Below are 27087 nucleotides of genomic sequence, written 5' to 3'. Positions count from 1 at the left end.
TCTAAAGTGAGTTGTGGTGTTGGAGTAAGCACGTATTGGGCTTGTATTGATGCTATTTGCGATTCTAGTCATTGCAATCTATTCCTAATGTCTTTGAGGATGCCACTTTCTTTTGATATGGATGCGCCCCTTGTATACACTTTAAATGCTTGCCACAATATCGCGAGAGAGGACACTAAGTTCTCATTGAGATCAAAGTATTCTTGTATGTGCTGGTCCATTGCGTTTCTATAGGCCAGATCTCGTAGCGCAGCCGGTTTGAATCTCCATGGGGGCCTGCCCACCGCTGCGCCGGGTATTCGCAATGCCATCAGTATGGGGGAATGATCTGAGTATGTCCTGGGGAGTATCTGAGTGTCTATGACCCATGATAATATGTTATCCACCAACCAAACATCTATCCTGGAGTGCATGTCGTGTACTGCCGAGTAATATGTGTATCCTCTCACAGAGGGGTGTAGCGTCCTCCATGCATCCTTCAGTTTCAAATCTGCCATGTGTGTGATAATTGTCTGTGCTGCTTTGGTTAGCGCTCTCACTTGTGTCGAAGTACGGTCGATATTCACATCAAGAATAGTATTAAAGTCTGCCCCGCATATCAAAATGGCCGTGGGGAAGTTTGCCAGTTTCCCGAAGATTGTGGAGTAGAATTCCAGGTCGTCTATGTTCGGCCCGTATATGTTAAGGAGGACTATCTCTTTATCTCGTAGAGTACCATGTACTAACACATATCTCCCCCCAGAATCACATTCCACTTCTTTGCACGTGAACCGCAAGGTCTTGTGTAACAAGATTGCTGTACCTCTAGCCCTTTTCGAATAAGTTGTGTAATATTGGTGTGTTCCCCAATTCGGAACCAGCTGCCCCTCCTGTTGTGGCCCAATGTGCGTCTCTTGTAGGAAGAGAATCTTGGGGGTCTGTCTGTTAATGTATGCTATAATTTTCCGTTTCTTGACTCTTTAGCCTAGACCTCGAACATTCCAGCTCATTACTTTAATATCATCAATGCCTGTTTCAGCCATTCCACATGAAGTGATCGTGAACGTGTGTTTGCGAATATTTCTTTACAATATTTCAGAATTTCCAGTGTACATTACCTGTGTGCTTTTTATTTTCTTCCCCACCATAACATAACTCCCGCCCAACGTGTTAAACTCTCCCCCTCCCCCCCACCCTCACAGTTCCCCTAACTTCAACTGTGCTTTTAGAATCCCAACCTTCCCCCCCCCCCCAACTGCATGTGCACCTGCTACAGGGGGGCCTGCGGCGATTCCCAGGGCCTGTGCCTTTCTAAACCTTGAATAAGGGTAACCGGTTCCATACGTTGCTCTCACACTGGTTATTGTATGCGGGGGACATTGCAATGCAGCATATCACACTTATTGAAACATTCCCGCCCCCACATAGAGCTGCCCCCAAAAGGGGGAGCCGATGTTACAGGATTTATGCATCATTAGTTGAACATTCTGTTAATTTGCACCCGTGAAGACTACTCCTGTTCATTAACTTCAGTGCTCCTCGACAGAGTGGGGATATGTGTCTCTATGAAGCTGGCGGCTTCCTCGGGAAAGGTGAAGAAGTGGATCTTGTTTTGATATTGAATTTTAAGTCTTGCCGGGTAAAGCATAGCGTACTGAACCTGCCGTTCCCGGAGCAGTTTCTTAACCCCATTGAATAGTTTCCTTTCTTGTTGTACCGCCAGTGTGAAGTCTGGAAAGATCTGTATAACGTTGGCTTCCCATCTCAGCTCCTGCTTTTCCCTCGCCGCCCTCAGTATCAGGTCCCTGTCCCTGTAGTTCAACACACGGGCTATGATTGGTCTAGGGTATGCTCCCGGCTTCGGTTTCGGGGCCAGAGACCTATGAGCCCTCTCAATAAAGAACATTGGTGACCACCCAGGGTCCCCCAGCAGTGTGCGCAGGAGGGCCTCAACTCCCTTTTCCATGGAGCCCTTCATCGCTTCCTTCGGCACCCCCACTATGCGAATATTGTTGCGTCTTGACCTCGCTTCTAAATCCTCGCATTTAGTCTTCACCATTCCTAATTCGATCGCCATCGTGGATACCGTACTTTTCAGGGCTTCAAGGGCATCTTCAGTGCCCGATATTCTTGTTTTTGCCTCCGTTATATGTGTTGTTGTTTTGTCCAATTTTGTCTTAATGGATGCCACGTTTGCGGTGATCCCGTAAAGTTTGTCGTTGAGTGCTGCAAAACCCTGTTGCATTGCGAGGAAGACCGCTTGAGGGTCCATCAACGTGGTCGGCGGAGCCTGCTGGTCGAGCGGGATCGTTACCTCCTTCATTTCGGGTGTTGGATCTTTCTGGATAGTCGTGGTGTATTTGTCGATAGCCCCCTTATTCTTCTTGTGACCAAAATTCTTGGGCATTATCCCCCTTTTCTGGTTGATTGTTCAGCAGGATTAATGAGCTCTGCCTTCTCTGATCGAAGTACGGCAGCAATTGCAATGTGTGGTCGTGGCCCCTGGTGTGCACAGCACACAGCAGGCCTGATCAGGTTAACACACCAATCGTTAAGCGGCAAGTCTTATCAGAGGTGGGGGGTCGGTGTCAATATACTTGTTGCAGTTAGTGCGAATTCGGTGTCGTGGCACCAGTGCTGTGGTAGGAGCTCGATACGGTCTGTCGCGAAAGCCCCCTGGTCGCACCCTTTGTATTTCTGAATACTACGATTTGTCATCAAGGTGGTGACAAGATTCTCAAGGTCCATTCTACCTGAGGTCTGGTGGCTACCTACTTCTGCCTTGCAGAGGTTTGTCCCTGTTGTACACATCTGTCAGGGCTATTTGGGTGCCTCTGCACATATTGGCAAACATTATCGCACTTTGGTAAACTGTTGGCGGCAGGAAATGTAGCACACCTACCAGGATTGTTTAGAGATGGGAAGTGTGATGCACTGGGATGGATTGTGGGCGGGGCTGGTGGTTCGATGCATCACACTTGAATGGGCAGTTGGGTATGGGAAGTGCACCACACTTGGATGGAGTGTTGTGGGAGGGAAGCGTGTCAAACTTGAATGCACAGTTATGAGCGGGAGAGGTATTGCACTTAGATGGACTGCCGGGATTGTTTGGGGGCAGAAACTGTGCTGCACTTGGAGGGATTGTCGGAGACAGTGAATGTTTCTCACTTGGATGGATTTCTGGTGGTGGGAAAGGAATTGCACTTGTATGAACGGTTGGGTGTGGGAAATGTATTGCATTTGGAGGGATTGTAGGGTGTAGGAAATGTATTGCCACTAACTAGCCATACTAAAAACTCACCTTTCTGCATACGCACCCTCAAACTCTGAACTAAAACACAACCACACCTCTACCACACCACAAACCCTGCACACACTTGACAACATCTGACATGAAACAAACCACACACAATCACACCTCAACACCACATGACGGCTACCGACTGAAAACGCACCAACGCTCAGTGGCCGGTTTCTCAGAATTGAAGTTGCCAACAGCACATCAAGGCTCTCTTGCCCTTCTTCCTCTCAATCCCATGAACAAACCCTGCAAACCTCCTTCCTTTGCAGACCCAGCAGAGCGACAAGAGACCACGCAAGTGGCAACAGTGGGCAGGACAACACTGACTAACATTACTGCCTGGATTCCTTGCTCGGTCAAGGTGCCCATTTGAGTCAAGCACGCTTGGAACCTTCATCTCCATAAGTTCGAGGCTCTGATGAACCCCTACATTTCTGATTGTCACCATTGCCAAATCCTTTAGACCTGTGTCTTTAGATCTGTATATTGGCACAAACAATGGGATTTCCTTCTGACTATGGAGAGGGTCTTCACATCTCGCACCCTTTACCCCCATCAGCTAGCTCACAGCTCTAGCTACACTGCCCTAATAGGTTGTCTTTCCTGGGCTGCAAAGTCCTATCTCTGCCCTTGGACTGGAGCCTGAGGTCTTACTCGCAGGGAGGACGATATCTATTAAAAATAATATAAAAGAATGTAAGTCATTCATCTTTACACAATTGCTCACACCTAAAGTGTATGGTTTTCTGATATTCTGTTTGCCCATCTCTAAGGAAAAGTATTTGGACTTGGTTATTGTAAACGTTTTTACAAACACAATTGGCAATTTAAGCTTCTAAAAGTTCTTTGCTTATGTTGAGAAATTAACTTTTTTGCTTTGTACATTTTTATGTGCCTTCTAGATACCATGATATGCCAGATGTTATTGACTTTCTTGTCTTGCATGAATTCTACAATGAAGCAAAAAAAAGGAATTGGCAAATTGGTAAGTAAAATGTGTACTTTCAGTACAACTGTTGTTTTGTTCGTGGTTCAATTGCTTCCTTATATTGTGCATCTCATTCTTAAAGTTGTATATCAATTATTAAAGCTCTAATTGATTTTCATCATTTCATTGGAATGCTAGTCATTGACTCAATTTTCATAGAGTCAGTGCATTAAATAAGGTAAGTGGTCTTGACTCTATACCTAATTCATTGATCAATTAATATGAGAGCATAGAACATTCAAAAACATTCATTTTCAAAGTTACTACATCACCAAATGTAATTCCTATTTCATTTTTGCAAGGGCATAGTTTTGATACTTTTTCTAATATTGTTCAAGACATTTTTCAAGATTGTGTAGCAGGGCTAGAAATTGAGATTGCATAAGCAGGAGCTAAAAGCAACTCCTGGGTATCCAGTATTCACCAGTGACCAGGCGCTACCAGTGGGGAATGAAGAGCTAGCCAACTTCCACATACGATACAAACAGAATATTTAGTCCATTATTTATGACGCCTTATGCTTTAAGTGTTGTATAGACGTGTACTAATGTAAATGTATAAATTGTTCCAAACGCACACGAGTTAAATTCACATAGGTGTATTTGTTCAGCAGCAGTTGGCCTGGGAGCCAAATGTCACTCCTGGTAACTGTTGGTATCATGCTATCCAGGCTCTTGTAGGCTTCAAGCAGAAGCTAAATAGCTCGTAGCTCCCCACAATTTCGAACCGTGGTGTAGAAAAAAACTAGATCTATAAAAGGAGCTCAGTTTCTCCAGCATGGGGTCTTGCATGGATTCACATGCTCATGAATATTCCTTGTCGCCAGGCTGGGAATCCTCAGTAATGGTGTTGTCATCACTTTGAAGCTAAAAACGGCTTGTTGCTTCTATAGCCTATTGCTGTCACGTTGGGTCATACTGTCCCAGCCAATGACAATCGTCCTCCTAAGATCCAGTCCTGGTGGCCCTCTTCAGATGTTTACTGCACGTTCTTGTGTTGGGGCCCCGTGTTTCACTCCTCGAAATTTGATAACATTTTTGCCTATTTTCATAAGAATTCATCTCGATTTTTTTCATCATCTTCGAGTCACGTTATCCATCGCCCGATCTCTGACCCGTGGGCACCTAAGACCAAGGCTTGGACCTTTGCTTCACACCATGGCAGATGCCTTGAGGAAAGCCTCTTTAGGGCCTGCGAAAACTGCGGCCTGAAGAACATCATCATCACAGATCAGCGCCTCAGGTGCACCTACTGCCTACATCCCAACCAAAATGCCAACGGATGTTGGATAGGCCAGGCCTTCTCCTCCAAGACATGGAAGGACCGCCATAGAAGGTTAGTGCCACGGATTAAGGAAGGGGAAGGCCTCTGATATGGCCTCCTGGCGTAGTCATGCCTCTACCAGGGTCAGCAAACCCAAAGAGCAAGCGCCCTCTGAGAAAAAGAGGTTGAGATCCTTTGAAGAGAGTTCCCTGTGGCAGATACCAAAAAAAAGGTGAAATCATCCCACGCTCCAGCAACCTCTTCGTTGACCGTCACCGTGGCTGTGGGACCAAAAATGGAGAGGCGCCGGTCACCGTCACCATCCCCGTCGATGGTTAGCCTACTGTCAAACGGGCAGGTTCTGTCAGGGAGAAGATTGCAGAAGCCAGCGGCTAAGCATAAGACCTCATCGAAGGGCATTCCGTCCCAAGGATCCATCAGCGGCTCCTCCGTCATCAATCTTGTTGTGGTCATGGACCTAGTCGAGGGACCCATCAACGACCCCAGCTTCCAGGGCCGTTGCTCTATTGGTGACCACCCTGTTGATGATTAACCCGTCAATGACTTTGTCAGCGAAGACTGGTCTTCCGTCGACAACTACCATCCTGTTGAGGGCCCCGTCCACTAGCATCACTGTTGCCACAATGACAGTTACCACGCCCAGAGTAGCCTTACTGCCTGGGCCTCTGTCGACAGTACCGACGACAGGCCAGTCTATCGCTTCTTTTCCTAGGGGCTCAGAGTTGGAGAGAGGGCTGCCTCCAGCCCTCAATTTTCTCCCTAGACCCATCAATGCAGCTCCCTTACCTCCTCCAGCAAGGAGCTGTAATGGATCCAATGGAGGCCTCGCTGATCTCCTGGTGGTGACCTCCTCCCATGTGGCCAGGGGATGGCAGCCACTACCTGATTCTGACCCTGGGGGCGCTATATGAGGAAGGATCCATGGTAGGAGACAACCTCTGGGGAAATTGCATAGCTTCATTGGATGAGGCAATGTAACGTCCATTTGCCTGTGAAGATAATCCTCCCATAACTAAGACGCTTATGGCCTATTGTCATTCATCTTCACCTCCCCCTTATAGGAACAGGGAAAACCTTTCCCCACATCAAGTGAGCCAAACCTCCAACCTTGATCTATCTTGTAGACCGCCTTCTACAGGTCAATTTTTCAATCATCTAAAAACACTCTGCCCTTTAAGACTATTGAAAGTCATTTTTCAAACTTTGGAAATCAATCACCAACAATGGTCTTCTTGTCCCAGAATTACTCAAGTACTGGGACGAAGATGAGGGAAAGAGTATTGCCCAGCAGGACAAACCGCTAGCCCAGTGAGCGCATGTAAATACTCACAGAAACCGGAAACGCCCAAAAGTCCTCTGAGATCGCAGAAGATCTGTTACAGAATAGTAAAGGATTAGCCCACTGTGGGCCTCCTTTGAGAGGGCAACTTCCCTATGAAATACCACCCTCTCCATGCTAAGAAGATATGGACGGGAGAGAAGTTCTGCTGGAAGAGCAAAATACCACCAGGTATTCACCAGTCTGAAAAGAAATGAGGGACAGTTTTAGTACAAGAGCAGTATAGTGAAATGAAACAAAAATCACATCAAGAGAGACTAACCAGAGTTTGCTGGGAATCCACTTTAAAAGGAAAGATAAAAGTAGGTGGTAGGAACTTTTTCGTGATGTTTTTTGATGGCACTCCGGGATTGGGGGAGTAGCACATGAATTAGGAGGTTGGAATGAGGTAGGGCAAAGGGAAGGGCAGTTGATATGGTTAGTAAGGACCTCTTTGCCCATACGGAACAAGGGTGCTGTAATGGGACATTGATAAACAGCAAGGCGTCGAAAGTTTAAAGCACTCTGTAATTGAAAGGACACTTCATCAGTAGAGGGAAAATCCAGTAGGAATCAGTTAATACAAAATGTGTCAAAGAACCAGGTAAGGTGTCAGCAAACAGTACAAAAATGTAATCCAGAAAGCAGGGTCGTATTACCAAAGCCGAGGTCGAAAACACAGGAGGATCACTTGAAAGGCGGCAAGTTAGCAGAAAGGGAGGAATCGGTAACCAGCCAGCAAAACAGTGAACAAGAACCAAAGGATCGAGGAAGCAGGGAGCTAACTTTAATCAAAAGCGCTCAAATAGTGAAATGCAAGCCTTTTTGTACTTCTGGGTTGGGTTCCCGGATGACGTGGGTGTGTGCGCGACGCTGGCCTGCGTCGTGCAATCATGGCCACAGGAGCGGGACGCAATGGGCAAAGAAGCCTGGGTGGTCTGAGCATATGAAGTTCCTGCAGGCGCCATGCCATCCGCCAGGAACGCTGTAAAACGACAGCAATGAAAGCTGGGAGCCGGAGCCGTAACAGCGCACTAGTGTTTCTACACAGACACCTGTGCGTGGGAAATTTAAAAGACGACAACAAGATGCAGGAGGCTTCTATCTGGGAGATGTTGCACCTCTTCGTGAGGCTTGAAAGCCCGAAGAGCAGGAGTAGGCGTGGTGGAGCCGGGCAGCTCACCAGCAAAGAAGGGAGATGCTGACAGAGTGGGTCGTGCTGACAGGACACCAGGGAAAGACGCCAGAGCGTTCAACGACCGCCACAAGCACCCCCATCCTTACCGGATCTTGAGACCAAGCAGAGGAATTGAAGAGATACCACAAGAGACTGGGAAACAAACACCACAAAGGGAAACCATGCAGCCTACCTTCACTGAAAGACCACGAACATGTCTGAGAATGCCAGCAATTACCTGCGAGTCAGCCTAAAGGCAGTGGGGACCCTGGGCGTATCAGCGATTGCGCCAAATACCAATAACAGTAACAAGACCTACAGAAAGACATAAACTAAAGAGACTATGGGCCTCATTGTGAAATGTATATCAAGAGGATATACTGTCCAACAAAGTGAATATACAGTTGTTGAAATACTTAGTAACCCTGTGTCAATGCAAGAAGCCTTGGCTGAAGAATATAACAATCAATTACAAGGTTGTGAACATGAGAAGTCTTGGCAGGAGAGTGTGCCGAGCAATCACAAGTGTGCAAGAAGGAGCAGCCCTGGCAGGAAAGTGTCCCAAGCAATCACAAGTGTGCGAGAACAGGATGTCCTGCCAGAAGAATATCCTAGGCCATCATAAGGGTATGAGAACAGGAAGCCCTGGCAGGAGAGTGCACAAGGCAATTACAATTGTGACAGGAGCAGAATCCCTGGCAGGCGAGTATACCATACAGTTACAAGCGTGTAAGGAACAAGAACTTCTAAGTAGAGGAATATCAGAACTGTGTTAAGCATATGAGGAAAAACCAAATCATGACAGAAGGATTTACAAAGCTAGGGAGCTTTGGTTGTGACAGTGCTATCGTGGGCCAAGAAAGACACAAGGAACTGTTGCATCAAGAACTTCAAAGGTTAAACACATTTCTCTTTTCACCTTTATAGTTTAGTTTTCGTGTGAAGGTCAGAATAGAACTTTTGAACACAGGGACAGTTTGATTTTGACATCCTTACACAGACCAATCCTTAGGTTTAGTTTAGGTAGGGAAATTCCCCTTAGAGCAAGGTCAGGAAGGCCTTTTCAATAAAAGTCTTTAAACAAAAACATGCCTGACTTTCATTCTTGACTCCTCGAAGAGCCCTCTGAGGTATTCCCAAGCTCAGCTGACACCTCCTCATCCAGCCATGATTACCTCTCAGCCATTGAAGGCTGCACCCACTCCTGTGGTGGACAAACCAGGGTACTCCAAGAACGGATGAGTTTGGTGTGTTTTTTCCAGCTGATGGGGAGCCTCCTGATGTCGACGTGACCTCCATGGTCCCTGCGCCAGACGAGATCGGGTCATTTCGATCCATGAGCTCAGGGGCGGGGAAGCTGTTCAACCTCATGCCTGAGGAGAAGGAAGGCTTCCTTTTCAAACGACAGGAGTCCTGCAAGAAGGCTATTGTTTCAGTGCCTCTGTTGGATGACATTTGGGAGAATGGCCTGTTAGTCATCAAGACCCTAGCACAATTCCTGTGAAAAAGGATAATTTGGATAAAAAGTAAAAAGGACCCAGACTCTGCCCTGAAGTGTCTCAGTTCCCAGCCATCGCCAGACTCAATGGTCTGGGAAGCTGCTAGGAAGAGGTCCTCAACCCATCTTCCTCGTCAATAGTTCCTCCTGACCTGGAGGGTAAGAAGCTGTATGCGACTGGGAAGCACATCATCACGACGGCAGCGTCTACCATCAAGACTGCCAACGCCCTAGCCATCCTCTCGCGGTATGACAGAGTTATGGTTCAAGTTGGGACCCATCCTCGACTTCCTTCCGGACGACAAGAAGGCTGAACACCCGGGATTTGTTTCAGAAGAGGGAGGTAGCCTCTGACCATGTGAACACTGTTGCTCCAGACATCGCTGAGTCAGATTTTCACCAGATGGGCAATGGAGTGGCCATCCGCCGCCAGGGTTGGCTCAAGGCCGCCAACTTTCGCACACATGTGCAAACAAAGGTTGTGGACGTGCCATTCAATGATGGCAACCTCTTCGGGAAGATCATTCAGAAACTTCAAGTCCTAAGAATGATTACTGTATTCCCCTGTTCCCTTCGTGCTTTGAAGCACTCCGCCTGTGCATAAGCGCTGTATAAATAAACAATTACAAGGCAGTCAACAACCTACAGGCCATTAAAACGGTCACATAGACAGCATGTTCTTTGGGCACTCTCCAGCAGACAAAGCCATCCTTTCACTCCTCTAAAGGCAAAGTCTCGAGGTCCTCCATAGAATTCAACTCACCCTATTGTCAGACCTCCCGTTCAGCCACCCAGGAAGCATATTGGGGCGCTCACAGGATTATGGAAGTGGCAGCCAGCATCGTCGTCGTCGCCCCCCATCCAGGACACCGGCATCGCAACAGGCCTGTACCGGCCCAGGGGCCGTGCCCCCACTTCAGGACCCCAGTGGGATGCCGGTTATCGCAATTTGTCAGTCATTGGCGCAAGATCTCCACAGACAAATGGGTGCTTGATATTCTTCATCAGGGTCACGCTCTGGAATTCCAGGACAAATGCCCTTGCATTCCTCCTGTCCCACAACAAGAATTGCACGTGGCACAGTTGCTAAAGGAAGTTCAAGCCATGCTAAGCAAAAGGCCTTTAGAGCCCGTCCCTCAGTGACCTTCGGGGCTCCGGAGTGTACTCCAGATAATTTCTTGTGAGAAAGAAGTCGGGAGGGTGGAAACCCATTCTAGAGTTGTGACCATTCAGTAAATTCCTCAAATCCCAAAAGTTAAGGATCGTCATGTTGCAGCACGTCCTCGACCAACTTGGGGAAGGAGATTTCTTGCTTAATTCCACGTACCCATCCATCGCAAACACCGGAAATTCCTGCGTTTTGTTCTTCAGGGAAGGCATTACCAGTTCAAGGCCCTGCTATTCGGCCTGAAATCGGCTTAGAGGGTGTTCACCAAATGCTTGCCTCCAGTGGCAGCGCATCTACATCGTAAGGTACACCTGGGCTCCAGGCAAGCTCTCCCTGTGGTTGCACATGCTGGTTAAGGAGTTCATCAAGTGCTATTCAGAAAGTTCCCTCATGTAAAGGCTCGTGCCCCTGCGTGGGAACTGAAAGTGGTACTGCCAAAACTGATGGGACCCCTGTTTGAGCCTTTGTGTCGGGCATCCTTGAAGGTTCTTTCATGGAAGACCGCCTTCCTGGTGGCTATCACCTCGACCAGGTGGGTTGGTGAGATAAAGGCGCTCTGCTGCAAGCCCTCGTATTTGCTGTTACATTCGACCAAGGAGGTCCTGCAAACTCATCCTTCCATAATGCCGAAGGTAACATCGAACTTTCATCTCAACAAGCCTTTAATTCTACCGGTTTTCTTTGCAACCCATTCTTCTCCTGCTGAAAGGTCCTTGAATTTGCTGGACATTGCTCATGTCTCGAAGTTCTATGTTGCACGCACTATGGACCTTCGAAAGACATCTAAGCTTTTCATCAATTTTGGACCTGTGGGACATGGGAAGCCTAGTCTAAAGCTTCCATCTCCAGGTGGCTCTCCGGCTGTATCACGCATTGCCATTGCCTCGCTTACAGACCACAACCAGGCCAGCAGAGAGCCCATTGCACCAGAGCCATAGCAGCAACTACTGCGTTTCTCTTGGGTCTTCCCCTGCTCAACATATGCTGCAGGGCTGCTATGTGGACGTCTACCCACACCTTCGCAACGTTCTACTGCGTCAACAGGGATTCCAGGGAAAAGTCCTGGGTTGGCCAAGAAGTGTTTTGCAACCTGTTCGTTTGACGGAAGTCTGTTCCAGGGTTAAGTGTATTGCTTCTCCTTGCCACCTCCTGTGGTTCTGTATATGTACTGCTGTGTAATTGTATTCATGAGCATGTCAATCCATGTAAGACCCCATGCTGGAGAAGGAATAAGCCCCCAGGAATTTAGGTTGCATCAGTTGATGCATCTGAAGGCTCTCCGGTAGCAGATTGTGAAAAACTCCACGATTCTCCACAAGAAAAAAGGTGACAATAGATCTCATTCAAAGTCTCAGGATGCACAGCAGAGATTGGAAGAAGTACTGCAAGAGGTTCTGTTCACTGAGCAGTTATCTCAGCAGCATTCTTCTTCATCAAAGGAGTCACCACCACTCCAGGGACTCCCCAGAAACTGCTCGACAGGTACTGTTTCCTACTCCCTCCTCCACCCTGGAGAAATGGAAGGCTTACTGGCCAAAGACATCTTCACCAAGGCCCTGGCCCTGGCAGCTTCAGCCCTGGTGCTAGTGGCTGTTAGCACCCATGCTCTTGAACAAGCCAGCAGGGATCCTGGGATGAACAGTGACCTCACGCTTAAGGGTTCTGCCCCAAATCCTACTGGTGAAGACCCATCACTTTGCCCGACACACTTCGCCTTCAGGCATTATACGAATGGAGCCGGTTCCTTCTGCATTGGTGTCTTTTAGAGTATGCCCCACCTCCTATGAGAGATTCATGTCAAAGAATAAAGAAATCTTCGATGAAAACCACAATTATATTCCTTTTGTATGGAAGTCCTGTGCCTTAGAGAAGTGAGGGACTTCCCAGGGGCATGCTGTGGTGAGGGAAAGGGGCTGTTGGAGCTGGCTTTTGACTTGCAGGAGGCCAGCGGTTTGGACACAACCCGAGTTGAACATTTTACCGGCTCAGTCTCTGGGGAAGCCACAGGCTTAGTTCCCATGGCTGGTGACCAAGGTGCTTGTTAGGAAGATTTTCTTTTTTTGCAAATCTTATCCTTTGTCCTGATCCTCCCAGCACTACTGCTGTATCCACTGTAATCTTTTTAATTGATTCCTGCATTTACTATTGTTTTGGGAGCACTGGCCCCTTCTGCTAAGGTTCTAGTGTGGGGAGGTCTCTCCCCTGTGTTTTGGCTTCCATGCTGTCCTATTGCAACACCCCCAGCCTTATGAGGTGTGCTGCCAGGAACCCCTGAGTTCCCTTTTGCAGTGTCGTTTTGGGTTCACCGATTAGTCCCTGGACCTACCAGTACTGAAGGGGTATGAGTTTGGTTTACTGTTTACAGGACTTGCCATCTTACTGCAGGCCTAAGAAGACTGTTTGCTACTTTCCATTCATCCTCTGAACAGGTTGTTGGTAGTTGTTCCTTTTTTACCTTTTTTCTGGATGCATTATCCCAGACTGGTTTTTTAGCCATGATAATCGACTTAAGAGGACCATATACTCAAAAGGGCCTCTTGTTGTATTTTCAGTCTTGTTCAACATGGCTTGTCCTGTGCGTTGGGAGTGCTCTTGAAGTTTCTACTTTCATTCGACAATTATTTGCAAGCTGCACATCTTTCAATACTGCTTTTGATCTTGTTGGAATGCTCAGATAAGTGACTTTTACATTCTGGGGAAAATAAATCTTACTTCAGTTTGGTGTTCCCGTACTGGGCACAGACACCTGGGTTCTACCAGGGTTGAGCCCTGTTGATTGTATCTTCTGGCCCCACTATGGATGAATTAAAGTCTGAGAAAAAGTATTTTCTAGGCATGTCCCACCTGCCACCTGAAGACTATTTACATTGTGGAACAACAAGAGGAGTATTTGTATTGTCTGTATCCAGACCATGACGTAAACTCATGCTCCATTTGTCATTCTTTTTCAAACAAAAATGTGAAAGACTGTTATTGGAGTATTGGTGGCTAGGCTGGATGTGGGGCTGTGGTTTCATACTCGACATCAGTAAGGAGCCATGCTCATCTTCACCATAGCAGACCCGAAAAGCATGCTCCCTCCTCAAAGAGGGTGAAATCCTACAAGGAGACTTCCTGTGGAAAAAGTGTGAGGAAAGGAGATACCACCCATGCTTTTCCTGCCCCAGATAAGGTGTCTTCACCACACAAATCCTTGAAACAGCCATAGTCGAAGAAAACCACTATGACTGCATTGTCGACAACATTGTCTCGGGGGCTAGCTCAGGGGCAACATGCTCATCTTGGAAGCAAGATGACAAGGAGCAACACAGGTTTGATACCCGGGTCCGTGCTTAGAAACCTCTGGGTATTAAGCGCGTTATAAATAACCTATCATATCATATCCTCTACAGCACCTTCCACATCTACGGCACTGACCACAGCATGCCATTATCCACAATGTTCAACGACCCCGTCAAGGTCGTCTTTGTCGATGGATAAACCAGCCATGCCTGCCTCATTCACGGCTCCAACATCTGCGTCGACAGCACACTGCGACGTTAATCTCGTCAATGACGACCACCTCATTGTCAATGACAACACAGTTTCAGATGAAGACATCCCTTCAATGGGTTCTTCATGCCCACAACCTTTGCCAGTGCTAGAGTTTCATGTATACTTCCATATTAACCCGGTCTATCAAATGTATTCCAGAGGACATTTTGGAACACTTGCTTGACACTGATTTTGAGGGTTTGGTAGGGGTTTTCTCTGAAGATGAAGAAGACCTTTCTATCTTGCCTCCTGCACAGCCTACTCGTGTCACACCCTTGCCTGCGCAGCCCTGGCCTTTTTGTCAACCCTGCAAATGTTGGTGTTGGAGCTGCAGTCATGAGTTCCTTCCATAGATGCCTTGTGGTGGCAGTGCGCTCTATACATTCTTATAACATACTATAAGGGTTTAGAAGGAGGACTGTGACACGAAGGTGGTATACTTGGGGCTGAAGACGTTTAATAAAGAATAAATCAAGAGACAATCTATCTTTTCCGATTCCTAAGAGTGGTTTCCCTCCCACAACTAACGATCTATGGTCACTGTCAGGGTGTCTCCCTTCTCCTGGGTTATGGTCATAATTCCACACAACGCTTCTTTGGTGGGCGAGGAGAGTGCCTCCCTTCTCCTGGAGTTCAGTCTCAAGTAGCCTGGGGGAATGACTCCCTTCCCCCGGCCAAATAGATCCAAACAATATTTTCTTTGTAGGCTAGGAGAATGCCTCCCTTCTCCTGGCTTTCAGTCTCAGTCTAAAAATAAAACTGGGATAATGGCTCACTTCCTCAGACCTGTTGGAGCATCCTCCTGGCCCGACTTACCAGGAGAAAATGAGTCCTTTCTCCTGGTAATCGTAAAACAATCTCTTACAACCAAGGGGAATGACTCCCTGTTCTTCTCTGCATTAGGTTTCACACTACAACGCCCGACTCTTGAGTATTAGGAGGGTCAGTGCGCCTGGCTTCTCTGTCTTTGATTGGGCCCACTTGGTTCACTTCCCTGTTAAGTACAGCCACAAGGAAGATGACTCGCATCACTCTTGATTTGGGTCCCCGACCCCTGTTTTCACCCCTTCTCATTATGTCCCCCTGGCTGCCTCGCTTGCTAAGTCAACGAGGGGTATAGTCCTGCTCGTTCTAGCCCCACAGGGTTTTTGCCTCCCCTCCTGCACCTTCCAGCCCCTACCGGTCCCCACGCCTCTCCAGTTTTCTTGTCTGTTCCGGGGATGTGCAACCGGTTCTTCCTGGGGGTCCCTCTTCTACTCTATATGCTGCACAGGCATCTCTGTGTCTCAGTGCCTTGCCTCCCGGATCTCCGCCCCAGCCCTTGGACCGGCGGTATGGATGCTGCCTCTTGCGTTTCGCGTCATTACCTGCCAGCCTCCTGTTATCTGGACGCCATTGGGCAAAGGAGACCCGTTGACTATGGGAGCTGACTGCTCGGCTTAGTCCAGTCCTTCTCCAGGCCTTCTCCTTTGTACTTCCTGGGCTTCACGGTCTCTCGTCCTGGTTGTCTGTCTCTCTCTGATAGGTAGTCCTTCTTTGTTTTTTATGACATAGGAGGAACAACGCCTCCACAGTAGTATATATTGTTGCATTTTCTTCTTGGTATTGCTCTTCATTGTTCCTGTGTGCCACCTCGTCCCAGTAATTGGATTACCTTTTTTTGTGATATTCTTCTTCATCCCAGTACTTTCCAGAACCTTGAGGTAGTCTGCCTTATAACAGTACTATCTACAAAAAAGGTTAGCAGATGAAGGAGAGGCTAGAGTGTGTGGGGGTCTGATGTTCTCATAAGGGCTATTATACCCTGGATGGTCGTGGGGGGTTGCACCAACTTGGAAACTCAACATTGTGCTCTCCTAACTTGGGACATCCTTTTGAGCCTTGACATAAGGCAGAAATCTTGGTTGCCATTACCTCTGTCAGAAGGGTTGGCGAGGTCTAGGGACTCTACGCCAAGCTGCCTTAACTAGTTTTTCTCAAGTCTGAGGTCCTGTTAAAAATGGAACCCCACCATCAAGCCTAAGGTGTCCTTCGTTGTTTCACCTTAATGATCCTTTGGTACTGCCAGTGTTCTCCGGCTCTCCTTCAGTGCCTGCTGAGCGCTCTCTCCACTTTTCGGAGGTCATGCGAGCAGTTAAATACTATGTTGCCCATACAAAGGCATTCTGAAAGTCTTCTCAGCTATTTGTAGCATTTGGGCCTGTGCCCGCCGGCAGCGGACTGTTCAAGTCCTCCATCTCCCAGTGGCATTCGGCTTAATTTCCTTTTGCCACAAACTGCTCAACAGGTCTCTTCCTGGACAGCCTAAATTACATAAGGTCTGTTATACATGGAATGTTTCATCTACCACTGCCTTCCTATCCTTTGTTCCCCTCTGGGGTGGCGACGTGTAGGTCTCGACACACCTTCACCAGGTTCTATATTGAGCGACGGGTGGAGTAATCAAGATTTGCACAAGCTGTCCTTCCGCATCTGTTTAATGATATATATGTTATTAACAAAAGCTGTAGTACATATAAGAAACACAAGGGGGGTCCTGGGAGTCCCTCTGCCGTACATTAGTCCGGGTTTCAAAAGCCTTACCCAAAGTCTTTAGCTCACTATCTTTCACAGAGGAGAAATAGCCAAAACATATCGGTCTTTGTCACGCCCTGGGGCAGTCTGGTCAGACCTCATCAGTAGGGTGGAGCTTTGCCTCTCTAAGAATAGTGAGCAAGGAGTCCACATCTGGATTCCCCTAGTAACTTTGGTTGAGACCCAAAGTTACTTAAATTATGCAAAAAACAAGGGGGGTGTGGGAGTGCCTCTGCCGGGCATTAGTCCTGAATACGAGAGCCTTACCTAGAGTCTCTAGCTCACTATCTTTCACAGAGGAGAAACCTCCAAAACACATCTGTCTTTGTCCTGCCCTGGAGCAGTCCAGCACCGAAATGCTAGGCAATTCTCCTCTGAACAAGAGTACCAACAGCAACCTGTGAGAAATCTGAAGGTGTCTCCCTCTCTAGTCCACGGGGGTCTGTCATCCAGGTGGCCAGAATACGGCCATCGCTATTGGATCCACTTCGTGGGGGTGGATCAGTGAGGGAGGATCACCTGGATGGGGGGTCCTCGGGGAGTGGAAGTGGGACACTGACGTTTGAGACGCGGAATCCCCATCTTATGACAACTTTTCCCCAACCTTCCACATAGACTACACACTTTACTCCCAACCCCCCCCTTTTTCCGACACAAACAGCATACCACAAAGGACAGACTAACACTAGAGCTATTTATCTGAAATATCCCAATACCAGGGTCGGGCAATTGACCAGAAGCGCACACACCTGATGGCCCTTTGCCTTTCCCACTGGGATAAAAGGTGGAGCATGAGAGCTCAATACTAGCAATACTAGCAAGGCAGATCGCACGTAGAGAGAGCTAACTCAGCACAGCAGTTCAAGAGGAGGAGAAAGACGGCGCATACCAAAAGGGTGACAAGGGAAGAAACGACCCTGCCCTTTCCAACCAAGGCCTGTGGAACCTCCTCAGAAGGAATCGTTAGACCGTGAACAATAGCCAGCGTATGTTGCAGCAGTTGTCAACGGTACTCGAGACCCGCCTCCGCTGATAACCAACCCATGGAGAGACGCTTGTCTCTGTGGTACCAACCTTGATTCCAAAGAGAAAGAAAGCCAAGCGGTTCATCACAGCCGGTGAGTCGAGGGGAGAGTCGATATGAAACCGAACTGTGTTGAATGGAAAGTAGCAAATGGCTGATTGAACAGTGAAAGCATGAAAAGCAATTGATGATAAAAGGGGGAAAACCAGCAACAGAGGAGTCTGGCACTACGTGGGTGCTCACTCAGGAAACTCTGGGTGATTACCCGATTGTTGAAACTACCATTACCAGAAGGCCTTGGGAAAGAAAAGAAGGGGGTCAAATTGGTCATACAGGGGTCTTGTAAAATCCTCTCTAGAGTCGAAAGTCTTTGACCGACAGATGATTGTGAAGCTAAGGGAAATTAAACCTGCATTGTAAGAATTGAATGACAAAGGTACGATTGACAAGATTGGCAAGAGTGAACCCGAAAGAGGGATGCCGATACAGAGGGGGCGAAGTCTAAAGTCCCGAAATACAGTGTTTTCACAAGAGTGAACCTGTCTGGCAGGTGTCAACAGTGAACTGTTCAAAAAGACATTGAGATATGTTAATATCACAGAGGAGATTCTTTTGAGAAACCGAAGTGAACACGGCAGAGGGAAGTTAACATTAAGAAGGGATCTGCACCCAGAAAAGGTGGGGAAGAGGGGACCACACCTACTGCGTTCCTTCCTTCTTTCTTGCGAACATGATCCCACACGTCTTTTTGTATTTAGCGTCTGGATTCCCCTAGTAACTTTGTGTGAGACTCAGTTACTTAAATCACGCAAAGTTACTAGGGGAATCCAGACGTGGATCCCTTGCTCACTATTCTTAGAGAGGCACAACTTCACCCTACTGATGATGTGCAACCAGTTTGAAACACGTGTCTGGGTTTTCTGTTGGTACTCTTGTTCAGAGGAGAATTTCCTAGCATTTCGGTGCTGGACTGCCCCAGGGCAGGACAAAGACTAATATGTTTGGGTTATTTCTTTTCTGTGAAAGATAGTGAGCTAAAGAATCTGGGTAAGCCTCTCGTAACTGGGACTTATGTCCGGCAAAGGGACTCCCAGGACGCCCCTTGTTAATTTGTACATATAAGAAATCCATGATGCAGTCATTGATGTACCAGGCATTCAAGTTAATAACCAGGAGTGCAGTTTAAATCTAGCTATAATACAAACTTAACACTACACAACAACACAACACAACTCAACCAAGCCATGTATCAAATGCTAATCATTCTGGCTTTGGATTGGGGGTAATGTGGACCCCCCATCCCCCGTCTTCAGAATTTTCAGTTTATTACAGTTCCTGTAAATTTTGCGAGCATTAAGGACACAACCATGTTCTCTGCGGGCGGATAAGCTGCGGGATAATAGTATGCTTTGTTATTTGTGAAGAAATCTCTAGTGTAAAAGAACAGGATTATCCTTAGATACCATACTACCTGCTAAAGGGGTTTATCATCTGGGGACCTAAACATTGCCTCTATAAGGGCATACAATTCCGTTATGTTCTCTGGGTTCCAGAACATTTGCTTTCAGGGCTCTGCGCCAAACTGTGGTTTCAGCCGTGCTCCATCTCAAAAAGTCCTCCCCATCCCCACCACACCATGGGCAATCAGAGGCCCTAGTTGGGTCAAATGCAGCTACTCGAAGAGGGCTCATGTATGTTCTATACAAAAGATTCATTTGCAAGAGACTGAACTGCGCATTGCGAGAAACTTTTTTGGCAAAAAGCAACGCATTACTCCATTGGCATCACTCACTTCCCCATCCAAGTCTTTTTCCCATTTTTCTTTCAGTCCTGCACTTCGTGCACTCATCAGCTTCTGCATACAATTATATATTCTAGATACAAGGTGCCAACCATCTTCCAACTCATAACAGGTGCAGTAGTGGGCACAATGCTGGTTCAGCCAGCCAGACCGATTTCTTTTTTACTATCTGTCAGCCTACGATACCACAAGAACTGGGCCTTGGGTAGTCCCTCAGTGTAAAGCAAGTCTGTGCGTTCTCTGTATCCCCCCTCCTTGTACATGTTTCCCCATGTACTAAGCCCACATTTCCCTCATTTCCTAGCCACAACCAGCTGTTCCACTCCTGTGCAGACATCAGGTACCATAAGCGCTTGCAGGGAAGTATGGGTTGCACATCTTTAATATTTTTGTTGCCCTTTTCCAGAACTTCCTTCCCATCTCTATGAGGAGCACCTTGCTGTTCTCTAGCAGTCCACTCATCCAAAGGACTTCTTTCAATAAGATAAGTCTGGACAGTGTCTGTAGCAATTCCATCTCAGCTGTGACTTCGTTGGACAGCCAGTACGTCACATATTGTAATTGTGCGGCCAAGAAGTATATCTCAAAGCATGGCAATTGCACTCCCCCATCCTCATACTGCATGCATAACGTCTTCAAGGCTATTTTCTGTCTACCACTACCCCACAGAAATTCCCCGAGCAGTGAGTCCAGTCTATGAAAAAACACCACTGGTATATAATAGAACACATAAGCAAATTGGTAAAGTAGTCTCGATGGTACAATCATTTTAATCAAAGCAATCCTTCCTATTTAAGACAATGGCTGTTTGCCCCAAAATATCATGGATCGTTTTATCCTCTCCAAATCCTCACCATGTTCTTTGCATGCATTTCCTCAGTAGAGTGTGCTATATGTAGCCCAAGGTATCGGAACGTGTTGTGTTCCCATTGTAACCGAAGTTCCGGCAAATCTTTAGGATCAGAGTGCCTCAGTCCTGCCAGTGGGATTAAGTACAACTTCTCCCTATTGAAGGATAGACCTGAAAGTTTGGCAGAGTTGTCCAACACTTCTATCAGAATTGGCAGGTTATGTTCTGGTTCATTTACATATAAAAGGACGTCATCGGTGTACAATGAAACTAGGTGGGTCGTCCCTCCCAACACCACTCCTGCCTCTAGGAACTCCTGTCTTGGGTACACTGCCAAGGGTACAAGTGTCAGAATTTATAGAATGTCTGACAGCGGGCGTCCTTGTTGGGTGCCCAGCTGTACTTCTCAGGGCTCGGAGACCCATTTCCCTGTCTTCACTCTGTCCACAGGTTGTGTGTATAACACCTGCACCCACTTAATGAAACCCTGCCCAATACCAAATGTTTCCATCACTGTCAGCATCCACTCCCAGTAGGCAGAGTCAAAGGCGTTGGTGGCATCTAACGATGTCACCGCAAGCAGGAACTCACTTGAGTTGGTCTGGTCTATAATGTGTTGTAGCCGTCGCAGATTCATGGTGGTTTTACGTCCAGAGACAAACCCTGTCTGGTCCCTGTGCATCAGTAAGGCGATCACCTTCCTAAGTCTACTGGTGAGCAGTGCTATTAATATCTTGAAATCCTAATTTCAGCATTGCTAAGGGGCCATATGAGTCACACAGCTAGTCTGGTTTACCGGGTTTAGGTATGGGAACCACCGTTGCCTCTCTCATGCTAGCGGGGAGCCTGCCCCTCCCATAAGCCTCCCCATATGTATTTATTATTACAGGGGCGAGGGTAGTTGTAAAGGTTTTATAATATTCTGCTGGGAGCCCCTCTGAACCGGGTGTCTTCCCAGTGTGAAGGGACCTAATTAATTCACCTATTTCCTCCCCCATCAAAGATAAGTGCAGAGAAGCAGCCTGCTCCGCTGTGAGCCTCGGTAGCCTAATCTGAACGACGGTCTCCTGTAGGTCACCGGGGGCAGGGCACTGGTGTCCCGTAGCTTTATAAATCCTATAAAATGTGCTAAAGGTCTCCAGATTTCCCTGCACTCCTCTCTCATCTGCGTTATTTGTTTCCGGGCCTGTTTGGATTTCCATAGCCATGATAACATTCTCCCTGACTTAGCCCCTTCTGCATGTGCACTTGCTATACGAGGGGCGTGATCAAACTGCCTGAGCCTGTCCCATGTTTCCTCACATTTACCACGCAAGGAGTTAAGATTCCTCTCATCTTCTAGCGTCTTAACCATAGTCACTTCTACTTAGCAGATTGTATTCTCCAGCTGCCACAATTCCTCTCTCAATGCTTCCCTAATCCCCCCAGCGCCAACCATTGGTTTCCCATACTGTGCGCCAGCTGTCCACGCTTCCAACATTCAAGATGTTTAGTAGGAAATCCAACATTTTTAGCATCATGAGGGGTGCTTGTAGCAGAGATGTCAGCGAGGAAACGGGTGGTGTCGACTACCTGAGCGTAGAATAATGGGACCTGTGGTGGCCAGAGCCCCACAGGGTGTGCCTATGCAAAAGAGGAAGATAAGGGTACAGGGCTGTCTGGGTGCAACTTTGGAGCTAGAAAGCACTCTTATCTATAAGAGACCATCTTTAGTCAAATGATTAACTGTACCAGGTTTCTAATAGAAAGCTGCTTTGAAGATGCTGGTGCGTTGGTGCTAAATAGATCAGCCATCCTAATGCTGTTTTCGGAATTGCCTAATTTATCAGTAATCAGCAGCAGGGGCGTGGACCGAGTTGAATTTCATAAATGCCCGTGTATAAGTTCAATAATTCTACGTGCAGGCTCTAATTTTGTAGCATAAGCCATTAGAAGTGAAATGAAGAACTTGAAGAGTTTGGGTTTTGTGGTTAAGGATGTTAGTACAGTAGAACATCTATGTAATACTAGAAACATGGAAAAGATGCACCAGAAAATCGGAAGTGAAATGAAGGTGTCCATGCTGAATAGGGATTCGGTTAAAAACCTTGTTAGATCTACTGAACCCCTTAGATTGGGTAGAGCTAAGTAGCAGGAATGGTCTTGCTTCAACTACATCCCACACAAAAAGCTTAAACAGAAGGCTATAGTTGCCCAGTATCCTCTCAAACATTGTACATGGAATTCCAGAGGTCACAGCGCTTTGTGTAATAACATTGTATTAGATGTATACGTAAGTAAACATGATGCAGTGTGTATCCGAGAACATTGGCTTACTTCCTCATTAAGTATGGAAGGATATTTCACATGTTTCCAAAAGTGTCAAAACAATATGTTGGGGGTGCTTGCAGAGTGTTGGGGGGGGTTATGTTACTGTTTAAGTTGGGGACAGGTGTAACCAACATGAAAACTGTAAAATCAAGAAGAGGCTATTTGTCAATGAAATTTGTCCTAAGAACTGGCGATAGAGAGATCAATGTTCTATTAATTCATATTTATTGACATGAGGGCGTTTCCCCCCTTAGTTGACCTTTGGATACAGATTTCTGAGTGTGTCAAAGACTGGTTGAGTCTTGCTAAATTGGGCCATGTGATCATACTGGGTGATTTTAATTCAAACTGTCCTATGATAGAAATTGGCAGCATTGAGAAATATTTGCCCTTAATTGAAAAGCCTGAGGGGAGAAACACTGCAATAGCTTGAAATGGATCAACTCTATGTGTTGTTTGGGATTGCACAAATTGAATGGAGATGTTAATGGGGACATACCAGGGAAACCTACCTGGTCAAGAGGAATTTCACAATTAACTCTTGACTACATCTTTTTGGATGCATTTTTATTCAATACATGCAGTCATTTGAATGTGATAAACCAAGGTTGTCCAACATACGGCCCGCGGGCCACAATGCGGCCCTCCAAGCCATTTCATGTGGCCCGCGAGGCTGTACAGACAACATTATCAGATAAACAATCAATGAAGCGATCACTGCTTTCTTAGCTTTAATTTGGATTTGCAGGTAACTTGTAATGCCAATGTATAGCAACTGAATTTGAAAGGAAATTGAATTTCCTGGGGCAAGGGGAACATTAAAAGATTTAACGAACAGTTAGATTCCCTCCTGCAAAACACACGTTATGAATGCAAATTGGGTCTGTTTAATGTGGATAATTTTGTGAATGTTATGACATCTAATATGAATTCTTTATCAGTGAATAGAAAAGATGAACACTTTTTGAAAGAAAGAGACAGAAATAATTCACATGTTTATGATCAGTGGATAGTTCACAGAAAGAGGGAAATGAGTTAAGGGAGATAAAAAATAAATTGGCTCTACCTAAAGAACAGGCACTGAGTAAAATTGGTTAAGTTAACCTTACTTTTAGAAATTGGGTTACGAGACAATGAGCAAGGCTGAAACAACAACATACAGAGCAGATGCTCACAATACTTAAATTAAAAAATACTGTGGATTTCTGGAATTTGTTAAATGCTTCGAAACGCTCACATCAAGGAGCGCAAATCAGTGTGGTATCAGAAACCCAGTGGGTCAGTCATTTCTTGTCTTTATACTCAGGGGCCAGGGAACCGTTTTTCAATGTACATTCATCACTACGTAGTGAATTATTTACTTAACATCGATTTTTCAGTTCAAACTATTATGGATGATATCACAAGAGCCAGCAATTCAGAGTCACCTGGCACAAATATCCACTCGAATAAACTCTTCTAGCATCCGGGCCGTGCAGGTGAGTGGGTGAGCCCCCAACCCCCTTAGGCCTCAAGTCTTTGCCCGTTTCCACTTAGAGCCCCCTCGTGTCCCCAGTGTAGGCTGCGTCCTTCCCTGCCTCCCCTATTGCCCGCCCTCTCTCCCTCCCACCAGCCATGATAGGCCGTCTTCACCCTGTGTATATCTCCCACCTCAACCTGCACGCCACTACAATCCGGGCCGTGCAGGTGAGTGGGTGAGCCCCCAGCACCCTTAGGCCTCGAGTCCTTGCCGGTTTACACTTAGAGCCCCCCAATCTCTTGCGTGTCCCCAGCGCAGGCCGCGTCCTTCCCTGCCTCCCCTAGTGCCCACCCTCACTCCCTCCCACCAGCCCTGATAGGCCACCTTCCCCCCGTGTATATCTCCCACCTCGACCTGCACGCCACTACCATCCGGGCCGTGCAGGTGAGTGGGCGAGCCCCCTTAGGCCTCGAGTCCTTGCCCGTTACCACTCCCACCTGGTGACCGACTCCTGTATCACTGAGCCCCGTAGGCCAACAGTAGTATCTCCCACCCTGGCCTTTCACTTAATTTCTGCCTCTGTGTGCTCCCCCCCCGTCCAGTGTACCCCGCTCACTTCCTCCTCGCCAACTTCACTACTCCTGCCCCCTCACGCACCCACTCCAGTGATAACCTGCCCACGCAGCCAGGGACAAGGGCGGCTCCACCAGAGGAGCTCCGGGAAGGGTCAGCGGTGTCCTCCAGTGACCAGCCGTCAACCATCAACTACAAGGACGAGTAAGGTAGGAGTGGCCTTGTGTAGGGGAGAGATACAAATCTACCCAGAACCCTAGCCACTTAGCAAACCAATATTAAACAGTGGGATTAGACCTTCTAACTCTATACAGTGCTCTCAAGCGCAGCATGGGTTTGGTGTCATAATTGCATTGTGATATTTGGATTGCATTGATAGGACTCTCTCCCAATATATAGGTCTCTCTAATTCTGTATGGGTTATGGATCCATATGATTGCATTGTGATATTTGGATTGCATTGATAGGCCTCTCTCCCAATATACAGGTCTCGCTAATTCTGTATGCGTTCTGGATCCATATGATTGCATTGTGATATTTGGAATGCATTGATAGGCCTCTCTCCCTCTATACAGGTCTCGCTAATTCTGTATGGGTTCTGGGTCCATATGATTGCATTGTGATATTTGGATTGCATTGATAGGCCTCTCTCCCACTATACAGGTCTGTCTAATTCTGTATGGGTTCTGGGTGCATATGACATTATGTGATATTCAGATTACATAGATAGACCTTTCTCCCACTATACAGGTCTCTCCAAGTGTACAGAGGTTGTGGGGCCACATTGCACTTTGTGATGATGTGATTGCATTGATCTCTCCCCCATTATATAGGTCTCTCGAATTTGATAGGGGCGCTGTTTCTATGCTGTATTGTATGATATTCAGATTACAGTGATGGGCCTCTCTCCCACTATTCAGGTCTCTCAAATTGAATAGGGGTACTATTTCTGGGCTGCATTGATAGTGGTGTTTGCATGGACGGGCCTCTCTCCCACTGTATAGGCCTCTCAGATTTGATAAGGGCTTTGTCCCCAGGCTGCATTGTATTATATTCAGCCCACATTTATAGGCATCTCTCCCACTATACAGGTCTCACAATTTTTTCTTTTAACAGGGATTCTAGGTTCATATTGCATTGTGGGATGCTGTGATTACAGGTGTTAGATTACAGTTCTAGGACTCTCTCCCAATATACAGGTTCTAATCTTCTAACAGCAGTTCTAGTGTGATGCCGTGATAGTATTGATAGGCTTCTCTCCCATTGTACAGTTCCCTACAATTGGACAGGGGTTCTAGGCCCAAGTTGCACTGTGATGTTGTGAGTGTATTGATAGGCCTCTCTCTCACTATATAGGTCTCTCAAATTCAATTGGGGCTCTGTTTCCAGACTGCATTGTATATTTCTATTACATTGATAGGCCTCTCTCCCACTATACAGGTCTCTCTAATCGTTTAAACAGGGGTTCTAGGTTCACACTACATTGTGTGATGCTGTGATAGGCCTGTTTCCAGGCTGCATTGGATGATATTCAGATTACATTGATAGTCCCCTCTCCCACTATACAGGTCTCTCATATTTAACAGGGATTCTAGCTCCAGGCTGCACTGAGTATTGTTCAGATCGAATACACAGCTCTCTCAAATCTGGTAAGGGTTCGGTTTCCTGGCTGCATCGTGTGATATCCAGACTGCATTGATAGGCCTCTCTCCCACCATACAGGTCCCTCAAATCCTATAGGGGTTCTGGGTCCATACTGCATTAAGGGCCTCTCTCCCACTGTGCAGGTCTTTAAATTCAATAAGGGCACTGTCCCCAGACTGCATTGTGTGACAGTTAGAATGCATCATTAGACCCCTTTCCCACTATACATCTCTCCCAAATCTAGGTAGGGTCATGGGGTCATTCTGCATTGTGTGATATTTAGATTGCAATGATAAGCCTCCCTCCGACTATACAGTTCTCTTTAACTCTAAGGGTTCTGCGTTCATATTCCATTGTGTGATATTTAGATTTCTCTGTTGCCCCCCCCCATAATACAGGTCTCTTTTTCTATAGGGGTTCGGAGTCCACAGTGCCTTTTGTGATACTGGGATTGCATTGGTGGGCCTCTCTCCCACTATACAGGTCTCAGGTTGGTAGGGGTTCTGTCTCCAAGCTGCATAGCGACATTCAGATTGCAGTGATAGACTGCTCTCCCACTGTGCAGGCCTCCAACATTAATAGGGATTCTGTCCCCACACTGCATC

The 27087-nt window shown here is 46.9% G+C and overlaps 1 protein-coding gene across 2 annotated transcripts in view; it reads left to right on the top strand.

Annotated features, from left to right (window-relative positions):
* The window catches only part of BRWD3 (bromodomain and WD repeat domain containing 3), a 1632068-nt gene that overhangs the window by 915194 nt on the left and 689787 nt on the right, over positions 1-27087 (top strand). For both annotated transcript variants that reach the window (XM_069612911.1, XM_069612910.1), the window contains exon 27: positions 4183-4265. In XM_069612911.1, coding sequence (XP_069469012.1) covers positions 4183-4265 — 83 coding nt within the window. The remainder of the gene's footprint in view (positions 1-4182; positions 4266-27087) is intronic.

This window comes from Ambystoma mexicanum, chromosome 5p (genome assembly GCF_040938575.1).
Source record: "Ambystoma mexicanum isolate Mex_15411 chromosome 5p, UKY_AmexF1_1, whole genome shotgun sequence".
NCBI lineage: Eukaryota > Metazoa > Chordata > Amphibia > Caudata > Ambystomatidae > Ambystoma > Ambystoma mexicanum.
The sequence above is the reverse complement of the archived record's forward strand: the minus strand, read 5'-3'. Positions and strand labels throughout refer to the sequence as shown.